Source organism: Eubalaena glacialis, chromosome 1 (genome assembly GCF_028564815.1).
Source record: "Eubalaena glacialis isolate mEubGla1 chromosome 1, mEubGla1.1.hap2.+ XY, whole genome shotgun sequence".
NCBI classification, from domain to species: domain Eukaryota; kingdom Metazoa; phylum Chordata; class Mammalia; order Artiodactyla; family Balaenidae; genus Eubalaena; species Eubalaena glacialis.
Genome location: NC_083716.1, coordinates 170,525,945 through 170,545,128, shown reverse-complemented (window position 1 = coordinate 170,545,128; position 19,184 = coordinate 170,525,945). Strand labels below are relative to the sequence as shown.

The 19,184-nt window shown below is 36.3% G+C and overlaps 1 protein-coding gene and 1 non-coding gene across 2 annotated transcripts; one reads left to right on the top strand and one right to left on the bottom strand.

Annotated features, from left to right (window-relative positions):
* Window positions 1-259: 259 nt before the first annotated feature.
* On the bottom strand, window positions 260-18,764 carry GCA (grancalcin). Its single transcript, XM_061200770.1, has 8 exons — window positions 18,626-18,764; window positions 14,285-14,443; window positions 9,305-9,374; window positions 5,415-5,458; window positions 4,992-5,139; window positions 1,400-1,513; window positions 1,003-1,061; window positions 260-349 (listed from the first exon to the last, which is right to left on the bottom strand). The coding sequence occupies exons 1-8, from the start codon at window positions 18,650-18,652 to the stop codon at window positions 323-325; spliced, it is 648 nt and encodes a 215-aa protein (XP_061056753.1). The 5' UTR covers window positions 18,653-18,764; the 3' UTR covers window positions 260-322.
* LOC133079107 (U6 spliceosomal RNA) lies at window positions 8,045-8,153 on the top strand. Its single transcript, XR_009698048.1, has one exon. It is a non-coding gene; the product is annotated as a U6 spliceosomal RNA (small nuclear RNA).
* Window positions 18,765-19,184: the final 420 nt, after the last annotated feature.

The window sequence follows — 19,184 nt, the reverse complement described above, 5'->3', positions numbered from 1 at the left end:
GCTTCTTATATAATCTATCTTGTAAGTAAGAAAGAAAATTAAAACTAAGAGGTATTTGTATCACTTAATCATATACCAATATTTATTATGCAGATATCTCTAAAGTTATAAATTTATATATATTTATATAAATATTCCAAATACAAAAACATCTCTTTTACTGCTTTGCACGGTGAGCTAAAGTAAAAACACATAGAAAGAGAAGAAATTCAACAGACAGGAACATGGAAAAGCCCCCAAAGCTTTAATTCAAAGTAGTTCAGTTCATTTCTTCCAAGCACAGAAATTCACAGTATTTCTTCAGCCTTCAAATTCTAGACTTTCAAATTGCCATAGTGCCCTGCAAAAACTAATACATAAGCAAAATCACCAGCTGGTAACAACAGAATGGTTTTTGGTTTTGATTAATTATATTCCACAGAAGCATTTTCACAAGAGAAGAAATTTTGAGTTTCTAAGGCTTGTAACTCAAACCTGTATTATACTAGTAGGGTAAAGTTGACCCTATAATTCCTACATAACAAAAACAAAACAAAACCTTGAAACACTGAAGAACATGTGAAATATAACCTTTCCTTCAGTTAAAAACAAAACAAACAAACTTGGAATCAGGTTAATAGCAACCATCTGAAATGAGAAATGAACAGTTCCATTACCTATCATAGATGAAAATTGCCTATCTCTCTTAGAAGAAAGACCATCACAAGTAAATTACTCTTTATAAAAGCAATGGTAGTTTTGCCCTTAAAAATGATTTGGAACATAAACTGCCAAAAGTCTGTCATAAAATTTAAAAGTATTTTTATGTTTACTATAAAGTCAAATTGGTATTTCTACCACTATTGAATCTTACGTTTGCGTTAAGCTGAAAAACATAAAGAATATGGTCTCTAAAATATATTATTTCCAGTACCGAAACCAGAGATCACTTAAATTTTTTGACAACTATAAACATATACAGAACACAGTATAAATATCAAAAGTATAATACAGGATACTTACATCATCATATATGAAACTCACAACCCCTTGTTGCAAGTGGTCTCTTCTCCTAAAGAAATCTTTAAACAAAAAAATTACTTTTTCTGTTATAATTTAAAATCTATACTTTTAAATACTTGGTGTCCCCAGGTACTAAAAAATGAATAATTTTATACTCAGGTAAATCTTAAGTGATTTTATGTCCCAGGCAACTGAGATACGAAGAAAACTTTCCAAAACTGAGCTATAACAATTTTTCACTATTTATATTCCTAAGTTTTTAAAGCCTTAAAACTCTGATTAGATTTAATAGTGAATAAAGGGGGAAAACACATAATACCATCAACTTGCTGAAAAAAGTGAGGGACACCATTCAAGAAAATAGCTACATGATACTGTACCCATAAATGGTCCATACCTGTCAATGCTCGAAGCTTCACACAGCAAGCAACATAATCATCAAAGAAAATTCTGCCATTCTTGCTATAACGTTTAACGATAGCAGTTAATGTTTGAGGACTCAACCTATAACCTAGAAAAAGGGATTGCTAGATTAAAACTTCCAAAACTAAACATCAAAAGAATACAACAAACAATGCATTCTTGTTAATAAAGTCATAAAACAAATTAACATTCAAAATTCATTACATAAAAATATACATTAGAAACAAAACACATTCCGATTGAAATTGATCAGACAAAGGTTTCATTACTGAGTGAAGTGGTACATAATTCTCACAATTCTAGCTTTGTAAAAAAGTGAAAGCTAGGAAAAAGAAAATAATTATCTTTTCGTGTTTTTAAAATATATTTTGATTTTGAAATAAGGTCTAGTGTTATGTCACAGGTTTTTTTAATGCATCAATATTTCAACCCTGTAATTTTATAGTTCTTTAAAGAATATCAGAGCTCTCTGGGTGTTTCTGGGAGGACTGGAGGTAGCTGTCCAGTTTTCCCAGCACCATTTATTAAAGAGGCTGTCTTTTCTCCATTTTATGTTCTTGCCTCCTTTGTCATAAATTAGGTGACCATATGTGCGTGGGTTTATCTCTGGGCTTTCTATCCTGTACCATTGAACTATATTTCTGTTTTTGTGCCAGTACCATACTGTCTTGATTACTGTAACTTGTAGTATAGTTTAAAGTCGGGGAGCCTGATTCCTCCAGCTCCGTTTTTCTTTCTCAAGATTGCTTTGGCTATTCGGGGCCTTTTGTATGTCCATACAAATTGTAAAATTTTTTGTTCTAATTCTGTGAAGAATGCCATTGGTAATTTGATAGGGATTGCACTGAATCTGTAGATTGCTTTGGAATGGCAATCATCAAAAAATCCACAAACAATAAATGCTGGAGAGGGTGTGGTGAAAAGGGAACCCTCTTGCACTGTTGGTGGGAATGTAAATTGATACAGCCACTATGGAGAACAGTATGGAGATTCGTTAAAAAACTAAAAATAGAACTACCATATGACCCAGCAATCCCACTACTATACCCTGAGAAAACCATAACTCAAAGGACACATGTACCTCAATATGCATTGCAGCACTATTTACAATAGTCAGGATGTGGAAACAACCTAAACGTCCCACGACAGATGACTGGATACAGAAAATGTGGTACATATATACAATGGAATATTACTCAGCCATAAAAAGGAATGATGCCCCAGTGTTCACTGCAGCACTATTTACGATAGCCATGTCATGTAAGCAGCCTAAATGTCCATCAACAGATGAATGGATACAGAAAATGTGGTACATATATAGAATGGAATATTACTCAGCCGTAAAAGGGAATGAAATTGAGGGCTTCCCTGGTGGCGCAGTGATTAAGAATCTGCCTGCCAATGCAGGGGATACGGGTTCAAGCCCTGGTCCAGGAAGATCTCACGTGCCGCAGAGCAACTAAGCCCGTGCGCCACAACTACTGAGCCTGCGCTCTAGAGCCCGCGAGCCACAACTACTGAAGCCCACGCGCCTAGAGCCTGGGCTCCACAACAAGGGAAGCCACCACAATGAGAAGCCCGCGCACTGCAATGAAGAGCAGCCCCCGCTTGCTGCAACTAGAGAAAGCCCGCGCACAGCAACAAAGACCCAACACAGCCATAAATAAAAAATAAATAAATAAATAAATCTATTAAAAAAAAAAGAATATCAAAGCAAAGGTTATTAGTGATCTTTGCTATCATTCAAACCTATATTTCCCATTGACTATATTGCTTACAAGTGTCTTTTATAGTCAAAGAAAATCTGAGAATCAACATGGTTACTCAGAGGGGGAAGAAATAGGAAAATGTTATTCCATTTTGTCCTATAACTCTTAATCTGTTTCTTCACAGATTTTCATCTTAACCACAGTCTTCTTACTATTTCCTTGGTTCTTTATTGTCTAGCCCAGTGGACTCCAAAAGTTTTTGAATGTGTACTTCTACGAGTAAAAAGTTTTGGATCACTCACTCCCATTATACGTGTATTCATTTAGTTTTAAATTCTATACATGAATTACTATTTGATTATTTACATTTTAAAGTATATATAAAACTAATATTTAAAAAGAATGGAATAAAAGTAATTAAAAATATAAATTAATATATTCCACTTGTTGCACCCCTACAGATGGTCTTAAGTATTTAATGAGATGTGTACACTTTACTGTGAAGAATGCTGGCCTAGAATTATTGTCTTTATATATTAATGGATTAGTAGATTTAGACAAAAGACATTAATCCAGTCAAAGGGAAAAATAATAAAAAAAAAATGCAACAGAAGATAATTCTATGCATAGCTATAATGAAATACAATCCAGGAAACTTGCTAAAAGTAAATGAAAGGAAAGGTATAAATTAATAGAAGTCATATATGCAAACTAATGTAATAATATGCAAATAAGCCCTGAGCTGTCTATTAGAGAATTATGATCTGGATGTGGGACGATAAAATTCGTAAGACTTTCCATAGCATTCTCAGCAAAAATAATTTGAATATCTTAAAATATATCTGAAGACCTTAAATTTGAAAAATACAGAATACCTCTTTGTTACACTCAACTGCCTATGTGAACTCTCCGGTGGTTTTCTTTTTTGCAATTGGTTATATTAATTTTCCAACACTGTGCTGAATTAAGAACCAAGTTTAATTCATTAGGAAGTAAGACTCTATAATTGAACTATACACGTTTATATGGCCAGGACTGTCCCTAAAATGACCATCTATTAAAACATCTATTTATACAACGAAACTAATCATGGCTTTGACTTTAACTTGGAATTTGAGATAATTTGCACTTGGTTCAGATTTCTGAAAGTTAAACATCTTTCAAAAAGTTCTGTTACGAAAGAATTTTGTTTAAAAATGAGTGTAAATAAAATCACAAAAGTAAATACAATTAAGAAAACTACTTAAAATTGCACTAACTGTAAACAAGTTAAACACCATTTATATTATCACTTTTTGAAAGAAAATAGACTGAGAACCTTAGCTTATCAGAGATATGCTAAAAATAAAGTTACAGTCTTTTAAGATATTCTAAAATGTAGACTTCCCATTTTGAGGTTTTTCGGTGTCTGCTGTGTGTTCTACACTACATAAAAAAAAGAAGAAAAATAAAAAAAACAGTTTTTACTGCCAGAAAGCTAGACTATGTATGGAGACCTGTAATTGAGATAAGCCTTTGCTGTCAAATTAGAGATCTTACCAAGTTACAAAAGAATACAATATAAATGGTAAGTGAGTACAAACAATTAGAATAAATTTAAGTATACTCAACATAGGAAATTCAGAAATTGTTTTATCAACCAGAATGTATGAAAGATCATCTTTGGAAAACTCATAAATAAAATGGTTTTGTTAAAGGTCTTTAATCAGAATGTATCTATAACCTTGAAATCATATTGGACAACAGCTGGTGAAATAATATACCCTTTTATTACTTAGCAAATTTAAACAATTAAGATTCATCTGATCACAGAACAAAGATGACCTGGATAGATTCTAAAGAATTTAATATTCTTACCCATAGCAGCAATGGCTTGATTCAATTCATGATGTTCTACTGCGCCACTTCCGTCTTTATCAACAGTTATGAAATTTTGCTTCCAGGCATTAAGGGCTGCCCAAAGTTCTTTGAATTCATTAAATCCCATTTTTCCTGTGTAATCTCTCTGATAGTTTTATTAACAAAAATAAGTTTTGATACCAAAGAATCTACCCGGACCCAAAACTCCAAATAATTGACTAAAAAATTGTAAGTTCACTTCTGCAAGAGTTAGCCAAATTTAGCATATAAATAGATTTCTGTGTAAAAATGGAAAAGAATGGAATTCAAACAGGATGTTACGAAGTATTGTTAAACTCTCTAGTTTACTATGATCATTTATATCTAACAATTGCCTTAATATTCTATATTCCAAAATTTTCTATTTTTAGTCAAGGATACATCCAACATGGCAATCATAATTCTGCAGGTTTCCAAACTGAAGGCTATAAAACATATTTATTATTTGAATTAAATTCTGTCCGATTTTATTTATATAAAATTACAACAATTTCTGTTTTCAAAACAAAACATTTACAAATTGCCAAACATACACAATCACCCAATGAACAAACTTTGAATGTTAGGCATGCATAGTAAAAAAAAAAAAAAAAAAGAAAAGAAAAAAAAGAGAGACTAAAATAAAAATTACTACCTTCATACTACTCACATCTAGTAAGGGGATTTGGGTAATTAAATAGGCAATTATAAAATACTGAAAATTAAACAAGTGAAAAGGAGGGTTTCAGTCTTCCTAACACAAATGCCAAGTCAGGTTTAAGTAGATATTGTCATACACTGAGATCACAAAACTTGAAAGTGTTAGAGATTTGGGTAAAGCCTGGGGTATATGGGAAGGAGAGGCATATAATGACTTCAGAAAGCCAGATGAGGACAAGGTCACGAAAGTCTTGAATGCCACCCTAAAGTTTTAGACCAATGGAAGTTACTAAAGGATTTTAAGGAACAGAGGGGCAATTCTAAAATTTCCATTTCAGAAACAGTAGTTGACAAAGAACATACTAGAGAGTAAAGTAAGATGGATCTGGATGTAGGTAAATCATCTGGTAGTTTACTGCAATCAACCAAGTAAGAAAAAGATGAGCTTCAGAACTGAGAGCAACTGTTTTTTCGGGGGAGGGGAAAAGAAAGGAAGAAGAAATCGAGATAACAAGATAGTTTGCTATCTTAAAATCAGGGGTTATTAGGAATATTAACACTTTCATGTTTAAAGAACTATAACTGAGGACTCACTAGGCAGAACTTAATTTTTCTAAACCTTATCACAATTACATTCAACTAGCATGCTGATTTATCTCAAGACTAATTACATAGTCCTGATAAAGGAGATATGTCAGTACAGTTCAGTCAAGTTTACAAAGTTCTTACTAGTAGCTCGTTAAAATAAATGAATGAATAAATAAGTAAAAATGCTTAAAATTATTTTACTTTATGCTATTTGATAAAATATTTTGAAATTTTTATAAAGAAAAAAACTATTTCAGCTAAGTTTTAGACCCATTGAAGAAAATTATAGAACAATCCCAAAGTTAAAAGAGCTTTCTTTAAATGTTTCATATGGTGTCAATGTTAGAATAGGTGGTTACAGTATTTTCAGACTGACAATTCAACTGACAGTGAATAGCATTTACTATGAGCCAGGTAGTGTGTGTTTTGTGATTTCACATAAACATGCCAAACCTATCCTAGCCCCAGTTTTACAAATAAAGCAACTGTGGCCCAGAAAGATAAAGTTTCCCACGTTCACTAGCTAACAGGTGGAGGAGTCAGGATTGGAGCCCAGTACTCCTTCATACAAAAACTACTCAGGCAAGGAGGCGGAGAAATCTCTGGAGTGGCATTCCATCATTTTGTCAAGTAAATGACATCTGTTTTGCCTTAAAGTTAACATGGCACACATTCATTAAGTGGGAGAATCTGAATAGATGATAATAAATGACAAAAATTGAGTCATCAAATAAGCAGACCTTCAATCAATCTCAAAACAGGACCAAGTATATGTAAGATTAAATATCTCTGACAAAGAACGGAGGGAGAGAATTCTTAGGAAAGTTGACAGATTTTCCCTCTCTCCCCACACCCCATTAAAATGGACGGAATTAAACTGAATTTCTAAAAGTTGTAATCCTTTAGAGAGAAAGAGAATGAGAGAGGAAACAAAGGAATAAAATTTTGCAAGTTGGAAAAGTAGATGGACCTAAGTTGACAACCTAGATCTGAGAAAGTGGCTTCCTGAACTTGCAATAAGACAACCTGAGAAGCAGCCTGGTTTATCCTGGAGGAGGGTCCAAACGTTTAAGAACTGGCGGTACTTCTGAAAATGGGTGTGAATGTAGAGACAAAAACCGAAGGACTGACTGAATGTCTATCTAAGGAGCCTTTAGAGCCCCCAATCCCCTCCTTGCTCCAGCTACATGGATGGCTACCCTGTCTACTCCCACGCCAGTAGACATCTGGGGTTTTATTCTCTGGAGAGGACTGTGCACTGCAGGAAACCAGGCACAGCTGAGGACAGGGCTATCTACTAAAACAAGGAAATTCAATGACAATTTACAAAAGACTGAGAACCCTGCTGAGTCCTCCCTCCTTCGCTCCAGACAGAAGATCAACTGGACAACCAGCCCCAAAGGAAATCCCGAAAGATCCTGATACCCAGTGTTGGAGGACACACTGCCCGGCCAAACCACCAGACTCTGAAGTCTACAGTCAACACCCAGCCTGACTCTCAGGGCTTCTAACTGGCATTTTAGTTAAATATGAGCAAGCTAGGATCATCAGACACCTGAGCAAAGCACCTAACGTGAAAGATAGCCAAACAAACAACCTGGAAAAAAAAACTGGAGGAAGTAGGTTATGTAGGAAGAAAAAAACTTTAAAAAAAAATACATTAACAGTCTCAGAGAGAGAAGGAAAGACATCGCATTCATGAAAAAAGAACAAAGGCTCTTGGATTTTAAAAACATGATAGGAGAAATGAAAGACTCAATGGAAGGTTTCGAAAATAAAGTTGAGTGCTCGCTTCAGCAGCACATATACTAAAATTGGAACAATACAGAAAGTAGCATGGCCCTTTCACAAGGATGACATGCAGGTTTGTTCTGTGAAGCGTCCCACAGTTAAAAAAGAAAAAGAAAATAAAGTTGAGGAAATTTCCCCAAAAGTAAAGGAAAATAAGAGGTAGGAGAGAAAAGGTAAGAAAAGTGACCCAGTCCAAAGACAGGCATTCCAGAAAGAGAAACTGGAGAAAACAGCGCTGAACTACAGCAAATGAGTTTCCAGATTAGGAGTGCCCACTGCATTCCCCACACAACCAGGCACAGCACTGTGACATTTCAGACTAGGGACAAAGAGAAGATCTCACAAGCCTCCACACAGTAATAACAAATGACATACAGGCAGGAAACAAAAAGATAAAGCAACAATGGAAGCTGGAAACAATGGAGCAATACTTTTAAAATTCTAAGTCAAAATGATTTGCAATCTGGAGTTCTAAACCTAGCCAATCACTTAATTCTGAGGATAGAATGAAAAGCATTTTCAGATAAAGTCTCAAAAACTTTACCTCCCATGCACTTTTATTAAGACGCTAATTCAATATATTTTATCGAATTTAAAATGACAACAAGGGATGGAATGAAGGGGAGATCCAACTCAAGAGAGAGAAGAAAGGGCTCCAGAAGGAGTGCAAGCATGACAGCTATGCACAGAAGACGAAGCACAACAGAAAGCTCCTGGATGAGGATTAATTTCAGAAAAAGCAAAAAGTTACATTAAAAGGAAAATTAATCATATATTATCACAAGACTCAGGAAGAGCACTTAGATAGTAACAATAAGGCAAATACTGATTAGTGACCTAATGAAAATTACTCAACAGCAGATGGATGAGGGGAGCTCCTGTGTGGCGTACAGGGACACAGGTGAGAGGCTTACCTCCTCATCACCCACAGCAGGACATAATAATTGATGATCAGTAAAATTGAAAATCAATAGTGATAAAGGCATGCTATTTTGAGATATGGAGGCAAATTTCAAAAGATTTAGCTGAACAACTTTAAAGAGATTTTCTCTGCGAGTGGTTAACATCGGGGAGGGAGGAATGCACGCTGAACAGTATTTTCATAACAAGCTTTGCAGAATTATTTGGCTCTTTGAACTATGTGCATGTATATCTGTGATAAAAATTTTTTTTAATATTTTAAGTATGGAAACAAAAAAGTTAGAAAATGAATTTCTTAGTCCAATTTTAACAGAGGAAAAAAAAGATCTCACGAGAAAAAGTTCCACTAATTCCAGACTGTGTTAAACATTTCTGAAGTTCTTCAGCATCCACTTCACCATCCTGTTACAAAATAATTATAATCTGATTAATAAAATCAGTTGTATAAAAGCATACTAACATGCTAACTAACTGTTCTAGGCCGATCAATAAATATGCAATCTTCAAAATATTACTCTATTATCAACTACAAAATTATAGAGATAATTATTGACGGCAAAGGCACATTAGAGAACATCACACAACATGAATACTTTTTTCACAATCAAATTTTATTCTATTAAATTATTCAGGCATTTCAAATATAAGTTATATTCTCTACTTCTGAAAAACAGTATAATCACTCTGTCCTATAACAGTGCAAAGTAATACCTTGTGAGAATCATTATACCTCTACGTAAAATAGTTAGAAAAATGCCTAAAATGCTAAAATGCGTTCAGAGAAGTCTCAAACACTTTCCTTTCATGCCCATTTTGAGGGGAGATTATTTCTAAAGGATACTGAATCTTTAACTGGGAAGAGAAAATATCTTTTTCCTCCACAGCATTAACCTCAGCAAAGTTTTAGAGTCCCCTCTGATTTTTTGTCCAAATATTCTTGTTTGACCTTCTTATGGGAAAAAAAATTTTTTTATCACAAACAAGAAACCACAATGGAAGTGAAACAGGTTGAATACTCTCATTATGTTTCAGTACCTCATCCTATTTTCTACAAAAATAAAGAGTAATTTACTTGGAAGCATCACATACACTGTCACAAATTCAAAACAACAGCTATGAGAAAGGATTAAGGAGGCAAATTTAAAACACATAATTTGTAAGAACCCAAGAAAAAAACAAAACTTTTACAAACTACTTCTAAGAAGTATTATAAACACTTCTAAGGAGTATTATAAACATTATCAGGCAAGTGAGAGACTAACCTTTAAATATAAGGAAGTTTAAGAAAACTCAGTAGTCACAGTAATGTTTTAATGCAATATTAAAAAAAAAATTAACGCAAAAATTCTGTGAGTAAATATCCAGTTTTTAAACAAAGGATCTGACCCTGTGGTTGCATCATTCACTTCATTTGTCTCTTGATATTGACCCTGTTTAGGTCTATCAAGCCTGTTAGATTTACCTGATGGTTTTACATTTTTAAGATATTAAAGTATGTACTGGTTTATTTATAGTATTTTAGTCTGCTTGTTTCTGGAAAATAAACCCAAGTATTTATTAGAACAACTTAACTCAAGGCAAAGGATTTTATATTTCAGTGAAATCTGATTCTGGACACAATCTAGGTGGGGAAAATCACAAAACCACTAGGTACGGAAGGGTGACATGGGGAGAGGAAGGGAAACATGGAAGGGGACAAAAGGTGGGGGGGGGGGTGGTGAGGAGAATAAACAAAAACTTCACTCACTGTAAGTTTAAGGAACCAATATTCCAAAGTATGTGGAAAAATCTAATGTTCAGAAAGACAGTCCACAAGAATGAACCATTTTAGAACAAATTCATACAGGATGAAAGAATTTTATAGAGCAATCATTAAAACAAATAGGCTAAGAAAATGCAGAGAAATAAATGAACAGATATCTTCCATTTAGAAAGAATAAGAAATTCATCCATTTAACATACATCTATTGAACAACCTAACATGTTCAAGCACCATTAAATGGACTAAGTACCAAGCAGTGTCCAAAACAAATTTCTCGCCTTCACAGAGGTTACATTTTAGTGGTGGGAGAGAGGCAGTAAAGCAGAAATTACATCTGATGGTAGTAAGTGCTGAGGGAAAAAATACAGCAGAGTAAAGGTGCTAAGAAGGAGTGCTGTGGAGTAGGGTGAGGAGGCCAATGGTATTTTACATAGATGGTAAAGCAGAGCCTCATATATAAGGTGAATTTTGAGAAAGATGTGAAGAAAGCGAAGGAGCGAGCTATGCAGACATCTGAGGGAAGAGTGCTCTAGGCCCGAGTTGTCCAAAGCAGAAGCCACTAGCCCTACATTCCACCGAGCACTTAAATGTGCCTAGTCTGAACGGGGATGTTCTGTTAGTGTAAAATACACACCAGATTTCCAAGACTTAGTAACCACGACATAGAGTAAAATATCTTATTAATAAGTTTTACATGATTACATGTTGAAATGTTAATCTTTTTTGATACACTGGGTTAGATAAAATATTCTATTAAAATTAATTTCACCTATTTCTTTTTACTCCTTAAAATGCGCTACTTGGAGGCTTCAGAACTACACATGTGGCTTGCATTTGTGGCTCACACTCTATGTAATTTGGACAGTGCAGGTCTAGGCAAAGAGAACAAGTATAAGGGTCGGAGGGATGTTCTTGGTGTTGCTATCATCTTCACTCACCCACCCTGAGCACGCCTCTCCCTGTACCGTTATCATTTCCCACAGGTCTATCTCCCTGACTAGACAGAGATCGTCTAGGTCAGTATCTGAGTTCCATTTACCTTTCATCCCCAGACCCTAGCCCAGTATCTAGTACAAAGCAAGTTAGCTGTTTGGTAGAATGAAGATAATTCCTTTGGTTCTTCACTAAACTGTAGTCATTTCTGACAGTTTGTAGCCATATTCATTTACTATTTCAAAAGGTTGAAACTATTACAATTTCTCGTTCAAGTATGGATTAAATTTAAAAATCTAAAACCTAATTAATGAATGAAATTCTATTTTACATGCGTTTTTATAGAAGTTTGGAGTTTTTCGAACAACCTGAATAGCTTTGCTAAAAGTTATTTATCACTATCAGAAAGCATTATCCTGGTACACTACTTCGTACTTGTATTTCATACATTTTATAAAAACATGTTATCTTAATTAACTGACCAACAAGCAGTGTCTTCCTAAATTATATGGAGAAAATCCAAGTGATCATTTTGGATCTCTTTACAGGCAGTTTGAGCTGAGGATTGTGATCAACTATCTAAACCCTCGACTAAATCACCTATCATTAGTGGTAGAAAACTGCATTTTCTAATTAAATACTAAGAGCTGTAGATAGATAATTAACAAAAAATCAATTGCCCTTGGTTAGGTTAACTGATAGGCAGCAAGATTTTGAAATGATAGTCAAGTTCAAGTCCTATTTGCTAGGCTAATCAATCTTAATCTCTACTTACTCATCTATAATAAAAAAGCACATCCATCTTGCCTACCTCACAGAGCTGCTGTGTGGAAAAATGCAAGCAGTGCGCACATTAAAGTTAAAGTTGTTGGTATTATCAAGATACTTGTGTGTGTATATGTGTGTGTGCATGTGCGTATTTACGAAGGCACTAATCAGAATTTCCCTGAATCAATTGATGATTGAATCATTACTGTTAGGAAAACATCCTCCTATAAAAAGGGACACTGCAGAAACTTCAGAGGTGAGTTTGGTAATTAGGTTCTAGGACCATAATGTATAAATCTGACACTACACTTGAACCCTTAAAGCCAGACAAAATTCATCATATAAGAGAACTGTCTAAATATTTGGACTAAAAATTGAAAGTGAGATAGTTTATGCATCCATTCAATGACTAATATAATCCTAGTGCCTCCTGGGTAAGAGACAATATGACAAGGGCCATGTCCTTATGGAATGTAATTATTCAAAAGCACAAGACTGAAAAATTTAAGGAAAGTATCAAATAGCACAATCATAGCAAATCATTGTTGACAACTGTTACAATGAGATAGTTCTACAGTCAAAAAAAGTCTCTAAATATATATGTCTGGTTCTTACGATTTAAGTTGTAATTTTATAAAATGGATTTATTATATAGTCAGCTATAGATAACATACTTATTCCCAGTATTATACTATCAATACTTAAGAGTTCCTTACAGATAAGAGTGGTATAATGCAACAGTTAGGATTGCATTTAGCTGCAAAACAATTAGAAAATGTTATAAAAGGGGCTTAAACAAATCAATGTTTATTGTTTTATACAAGAAGTCTGGGGCTATGCAGAACAAGACTCTGTGGCAACTTAATGAGGCCATCAATCTCTTTCCATGTTTCCACATTCCCCATCCATAGGCCTTTATCTCAAGCTTGTTGCCTCAAGATCACAAGATGGCTGCAGCACCTCCATACTGCAAGTCCACTTTCCAGGCAGGTAGGATGAAGGAGGAGAAAGAGCCAACACCAGTTCCAGGAAAGCTTTCCTCATTTGGAAAAGGAAAGCATCCCAGAGAAATTACACCTACATCTCAATGGCCAGTCTTACGGCATATGGTTACCTTTATAAAAAGGTGTCTGAGATGGTATTAGGGCTTTCCAACCGCTACCACACGTGAAAAGGGAAAAGGAGGTTTTGAAAGGAATTCGGGTAGCCAAAACAAAGTGTCTGCCACATGTAATAATTCTGTGCATAGCCTCTATTTCTAGAAAGGCATATGGGACCTAGTGAACATTTAAGTGATTGAATAATGAATGGAAAATGTTATCAAACTTCTATGAAATTCTATGCACTCAATAAATCATTCTTGACCACTATGAAAGAAAAGAGACATGGATTGTGACTGAGACGCAAGTATGAATCTCTGTCTCTGCTCTTTAGTCTGGTATTTGCCCCTTCATTCTGCCTTGTTTCCTTTATCTTTTCCTGATTTGCTTTACCATCAAGCCTCTCCCAGAAACATCCACAATTTACAAGTCTCCTTTGTGACACTCTGCCCCAGCTTCCTCAAGGAGATTTACATAGAGATCTCTTTTTCCCAGATCCTATCTGTCTCAGTCTCCACGCACCACCCTGGTTACTCCTAACGTGTTAGACATCAAACTAACAGACTTTTTAATGAGATAATTATGACTACCCTCATCTCTGATCTCAAGAAGAAAATTAGTCTAGATAAGTTTAAAATGCAAGTTTCATATACATTTAAAATGACACACTAAATAAAAGAGCTGACATTTGTTTTAAGTTGCAATCATTTTTTAAAACTGATATTTGTGCTATATATTTAGTTTTTTACCTGGTCAGCAACAGCAGTGAAGTATGTCCACATGGGGTCTCCCGCTGAGGAATAACTGTCCGGATAAGCTGGGCATGCAGGGTATCCACCAGGGAGCACAGCTGGCCCTGTTCCTGGCACTGGCTGTCCCATTTGCATCTGATTGCTAAAATTTCCAAACTACAAGAGCGAAAAAGGAGAAGGTTATTAATACAAATATTACCCATTATCCACTGAAGTTGGTTTAAAAGAAAATATTTACGAGAAGTCCGTTGAAAAGCAAAAATCGAGTTACTGAAAGCTCCCAAATTATCACAAAAGCTGTTAGCTACAAACTGTGAGATGCCCTGCATTACTTAATTCAGCTCATTAACAAATGTTATCCAACATGTTTTAAAGTGTTAAAGAAAAAAGAAGTCTCTAGCCTCTAAGAATGAGGCACACTTTAAAAAAGTAAAAAACACAAGAAGCAAAAAGTAAAAAATACAAGAAAATTTCACCTAGAGTAAAACTAAGAAGTAGTATACCTAAAGACACATACATAGAATACATGGTAAATATAATACAACAAAATTGTGAATGAATCATGGGAAAATGCATAGGGCTGAAACATCCCCTCCACTAGAAAATATTTATTTTTTAAAAAGCAAGATACCAATGAACAGAACAATAAAGTGATAGTTCCAACAATGGTCCTCTTCAAAACTGATAAGAATAACAACAACGAGAATACCAACAATAATAATACTCAGCTAACATTTATTGAGAGCTTTTTATATTGCAGGTACTGTTCTACTTTCCATCTACCATGTGATTTGATTTCCCAACAACTCAGTGAGATGTGAAAGTACTATCCTTTTTTCAGTTGAGGATGTGAAACTTCAAGAGGTTTCCTGAATTAGTTAAGGTCAAATGGCTAGTAAGAAGTAGACCATGATTCAAATATGAAGCTGACCCCAGAGACTATATACTGTTTTGTTTCCTGCTATGGCTCTGGTTACTGTCTTCTTTTCACTTTGGAACTTGGTATACATTTTTTTATATCTTAGAGAGACATTTTACTCACTGTTTTTAATGAGTCTGGAGGAGGAAGAAGTATCAAGATTGTTCATTATTCTATTTGGAACAAAAGTCTTGATCTGCAACTTTGAAGAATAAGCAGAGATTGATGGAAGGCAAAAAGAGAAAAGAATTCTAAGAGGGGGAAAAAGGCAAAAGGTAGGAGCCTTTAGTGGCAGTTTGAAAAGCTGCAGCATGGGATATGGTAAAGGCAAAAGGTATGCAGGAAGTATGGGAGCTCCAGGAAATGTGCTCAAGGATCAAAAACTAGATTATGAAGCAATGAAGTATAAGAAAGGGCACAATAAACATTAAAACAATATAATGAATTTGAAAAAAAAAAGTGATTGTTTAAAAGTTATTCTTTGAAAAGAGACAGACTATTAAAGGACAGGCCAGTTTCTGGAATAAAAAAGAGAAGTGTATATAACCACAAAGAGAATTCAAATTAAAAAATACATATTAACAAATGCTTACGAACACCTCTTTACCAATACATTTGAAAATGTAGGGGCTTCCCTCGTGGCACAGTGGTTAAGAATCCCCTGCCAATGCAGGGGCCATGGGTTCGAGCCCTGGTCTGGAAAGATCCCACATGCCGCAGAGCAACTAAGCCCGTGCGCCACAACTACTGAGCCTGCGCTCTAGAGCCCGCGAGCCACAACTACTGAGCCCGCGTGCCACAACTACTGACGCCCGTGCACCTAGAGCCCGTGCTCTGCAACAAGAGAAGCCACCGCAATGAGAAGCCCGCGCACCGCAACAAAGAGTAGCCCCTGCTCGCCCCAACTAGAGAAAGCTCGTGCACAGCAATGAAGACCCAACACAGCCAAAAATAAAATAAATAAATAAAATAAATTTAAAAAATTAAAAAAAAATGTAAATGAAATGGGCCTTCTAAAAGTATCTAAATTCTATAAATTACAAATATTGACTTAAGAAAAAAAAACTTCCTATTTCTAATAAGGGTAACTAGGATAAGATCAATCTTCACCAAAAAAAAAAAAAATCAAAAATTTTCATAAAATATTATTTTTTAATATTAAAGGAAAAAGGTAAAATTTCCTCACTCATACGGGGAAACTTCCAAGCCAATATTGGGGGACAAGTCTAGACCCAGAGGTAAAAGGATTAGCAAAATTCCCAAAGCAGCTTTTGCTCTGAGGCAATAACAAACACCTAGACTTTGGTTCCAAGGCCTCCAAGAACACGGAGGGCAATCAAGGCGTGGGGCATATCCAAGAAATTAAGGCTTACTGGAGACCCTCACATCTTAAGCTTCACAGAAGGAAGAAAAACTGAAAAAACTTTTTTCTAAGAAGAGAGGCCAAACTAAATATAAGCCTATTAGTGAAAAACTCATGTTGAGGTGGTGCCAGGAGACTGGCTATAGACCCTCTACTGTGGCATCTCCATGTGTGCCTGGAGGGTTCAGCATACTTGTGTTTTAATCAAAGTCAGGCAAGCAGTATTATATGAAGAACCTGGCCTTAAGAATAACCTTCTATCTACCTTTCCTTCCTGTCTCGCAATATTAACTTCTCCAAAATCCAAAAATGTCAGAGCCTGGTGGTGGCCAGATTAAAGATGGTTGCAAATTCTTTGCAACCTTTCCCCTGCAAAGGCAAAGACTTTTCTCTACTCCCTTGAATCTGGGCTGGGCCTGTTTCAGCTTTATCTGGTAGCAACTGCACCACATGCATTCCAGGCTTAAGACTTTAAGAGGGCTAGCAGCTTTAGCTTCTCTCATAGAACACGGCCAGCATGAAGAAGCTCAAGACCCACGTGGAAGGGCCCACAAGGAGGGAAGCTCGGACCCCTAGGCTACAAAGTAAACCCTGAAAAGTAGTTTATAATAAATTCATATTTCAAGTTGTCTTCCCAATAGTTTCAAATGAATCAAAACTGATCATTAGGTCATCATTGTCCTCACCTGGTAATGTGACTGAAGAAAACCTTGGACTTAAAAGTGTCAGCAATGTCATTTTCAGGTAGTTTTGCACATTTTTGAATCTTTAGTGTTATCTTTGATCCCTAGTTTCTTCCCAGAAATTTTCAACTACTTGTCCATTTTGTGAGGGTTACTTTGGTTAAACTAGATCATATAATCTGTAACCCTGGAGAATTCTGCACATATAAACTGTGTAGTAAGTCACAACAGGCTGAGAGGAAACAAGTGAGAGGCCAATGCATAGAACTCCACTTCATACCTCAGGATACCAGCTGTACCTTATGTCAGTGTTCTTCAAACATTTGCTTCCCTATCCCTAAAACGATGTTGAAAAGTTATATACCTTTCGCCACAGTTTATGTTGACATATGACGTTCTTAAGTTTAAATAGTTGTAAAGAATGCAATGCCTAATATACTGTAAATCTCGACATTCACAAATGATGTTTCACATCACTCTTTGGAAAGTATCCGTTGCTATCTACATACTATAATGATCTGATACTTGCTCCCACCCATTTTTTTTTTTTGTTTTAAAGAGAAATGAAAAGGCTCTTCTGGAACATTTAGAAATTTTACCTTTTTCCTTTTATTCTTGGAACTTATTTTTTATTCTATTTCTTCCTCATCTGTATAAGCTTTCTATGCTTAAAATGTATCATTATGCTTGAAAATACTGATCACACTATAACACCTAAAATAAAAATATGTATGTAAATTGAAATTTTGAATTTTGTTTTATTTCCTGTTACCATAATGGATACTACAGTCACAACTCCCAACTCCCAAAAATGATGCAGGATAAACAGTTACGTAAGAAAGTATAATCTTCTCCACCTCCCCACTCCCCCATCCCCGCCCAAAAAGTCTAGAAGAACACTGTCCTTGGTAGAATAGTAAACATTGGAAGACATTTAGCATACCTTAATTTATTCATAAGCAACATAGAGAACAGAAAAGAAGTGGTCAAAAAATTCAGGAAAAGGATGTCTAGCAAAACTGAGGAAGAGGGGGTTAGGAGGGTTGGACGGAGGGTGGACCACAAAAGATTACTGGAACAAGAAAAAGGATGCTTTGTTCCTCCATTCCAGGGAAGAAATTTCTAAAAACACTCCACACCCTTGGCTCCACAAGGACTCGTCTAAGGGTTCCTCAGGGACCAGAACACCTGCGGCTCCCCGCTCGGCCCCAGCCCCGGCTTCCTGCACGGCGCGAAGTCCCGGCGCCGCCGAGTACCAGAGGCGGGCGAAGTTAGCAGGGACCGACCGAAGGCGGATGCGGCACGTTGGCACCGCCCGCCGGAGCGCCACATCCCGCGGAGGCAGAGGCCGCGCCGAAGTGGCCAGGACTCACCCCTCCTCCGTATCCCGGGTAGGCCATGACGATCTTGGAACGTCAACCGTCACCCTTCGAGTCAGCGTCCGCCAAGCTGAGCGAAAAGCGGAGGTGCAGCTGCAGGCGCAGTTGAGGTTGAAAAACTCGCCGGCCCTGCCGTTCACTTCCTCGAGACCAACCCCTCCCGGAGTCCAGCTCTGCCCTACTCAGCTCGGATTGGCTGAGACCGGCCCTTCGGAGCCTATAGTGCCTAAGCCCGCCCCTTCCCCGAGGCTAGTCCCATCCATCTCGTCTCTGATTGGCTTCACGCGCCCAGCCTTTTCCTATTCCTCTTTTATTGACTCGCTCGGGTCTTGCGCTCTCTCCCCGCTAAACCGAGAACCCTTTGCAACAGTAACTTCCACCCTCTTTGGAAAGGCTCTCTAGGTCGGTTTCTTTTCTCCTTAGAAACCCCAGACCAGCAAGTGCATGACTTCTTTTAACCTCCACTCTTTTGAAGCTGGACTACCGAATACGTATCTATGAATTTCAAAACTTGAAGAGTTACTTACATCTATTTTTGCGTAGCGTTGATGTC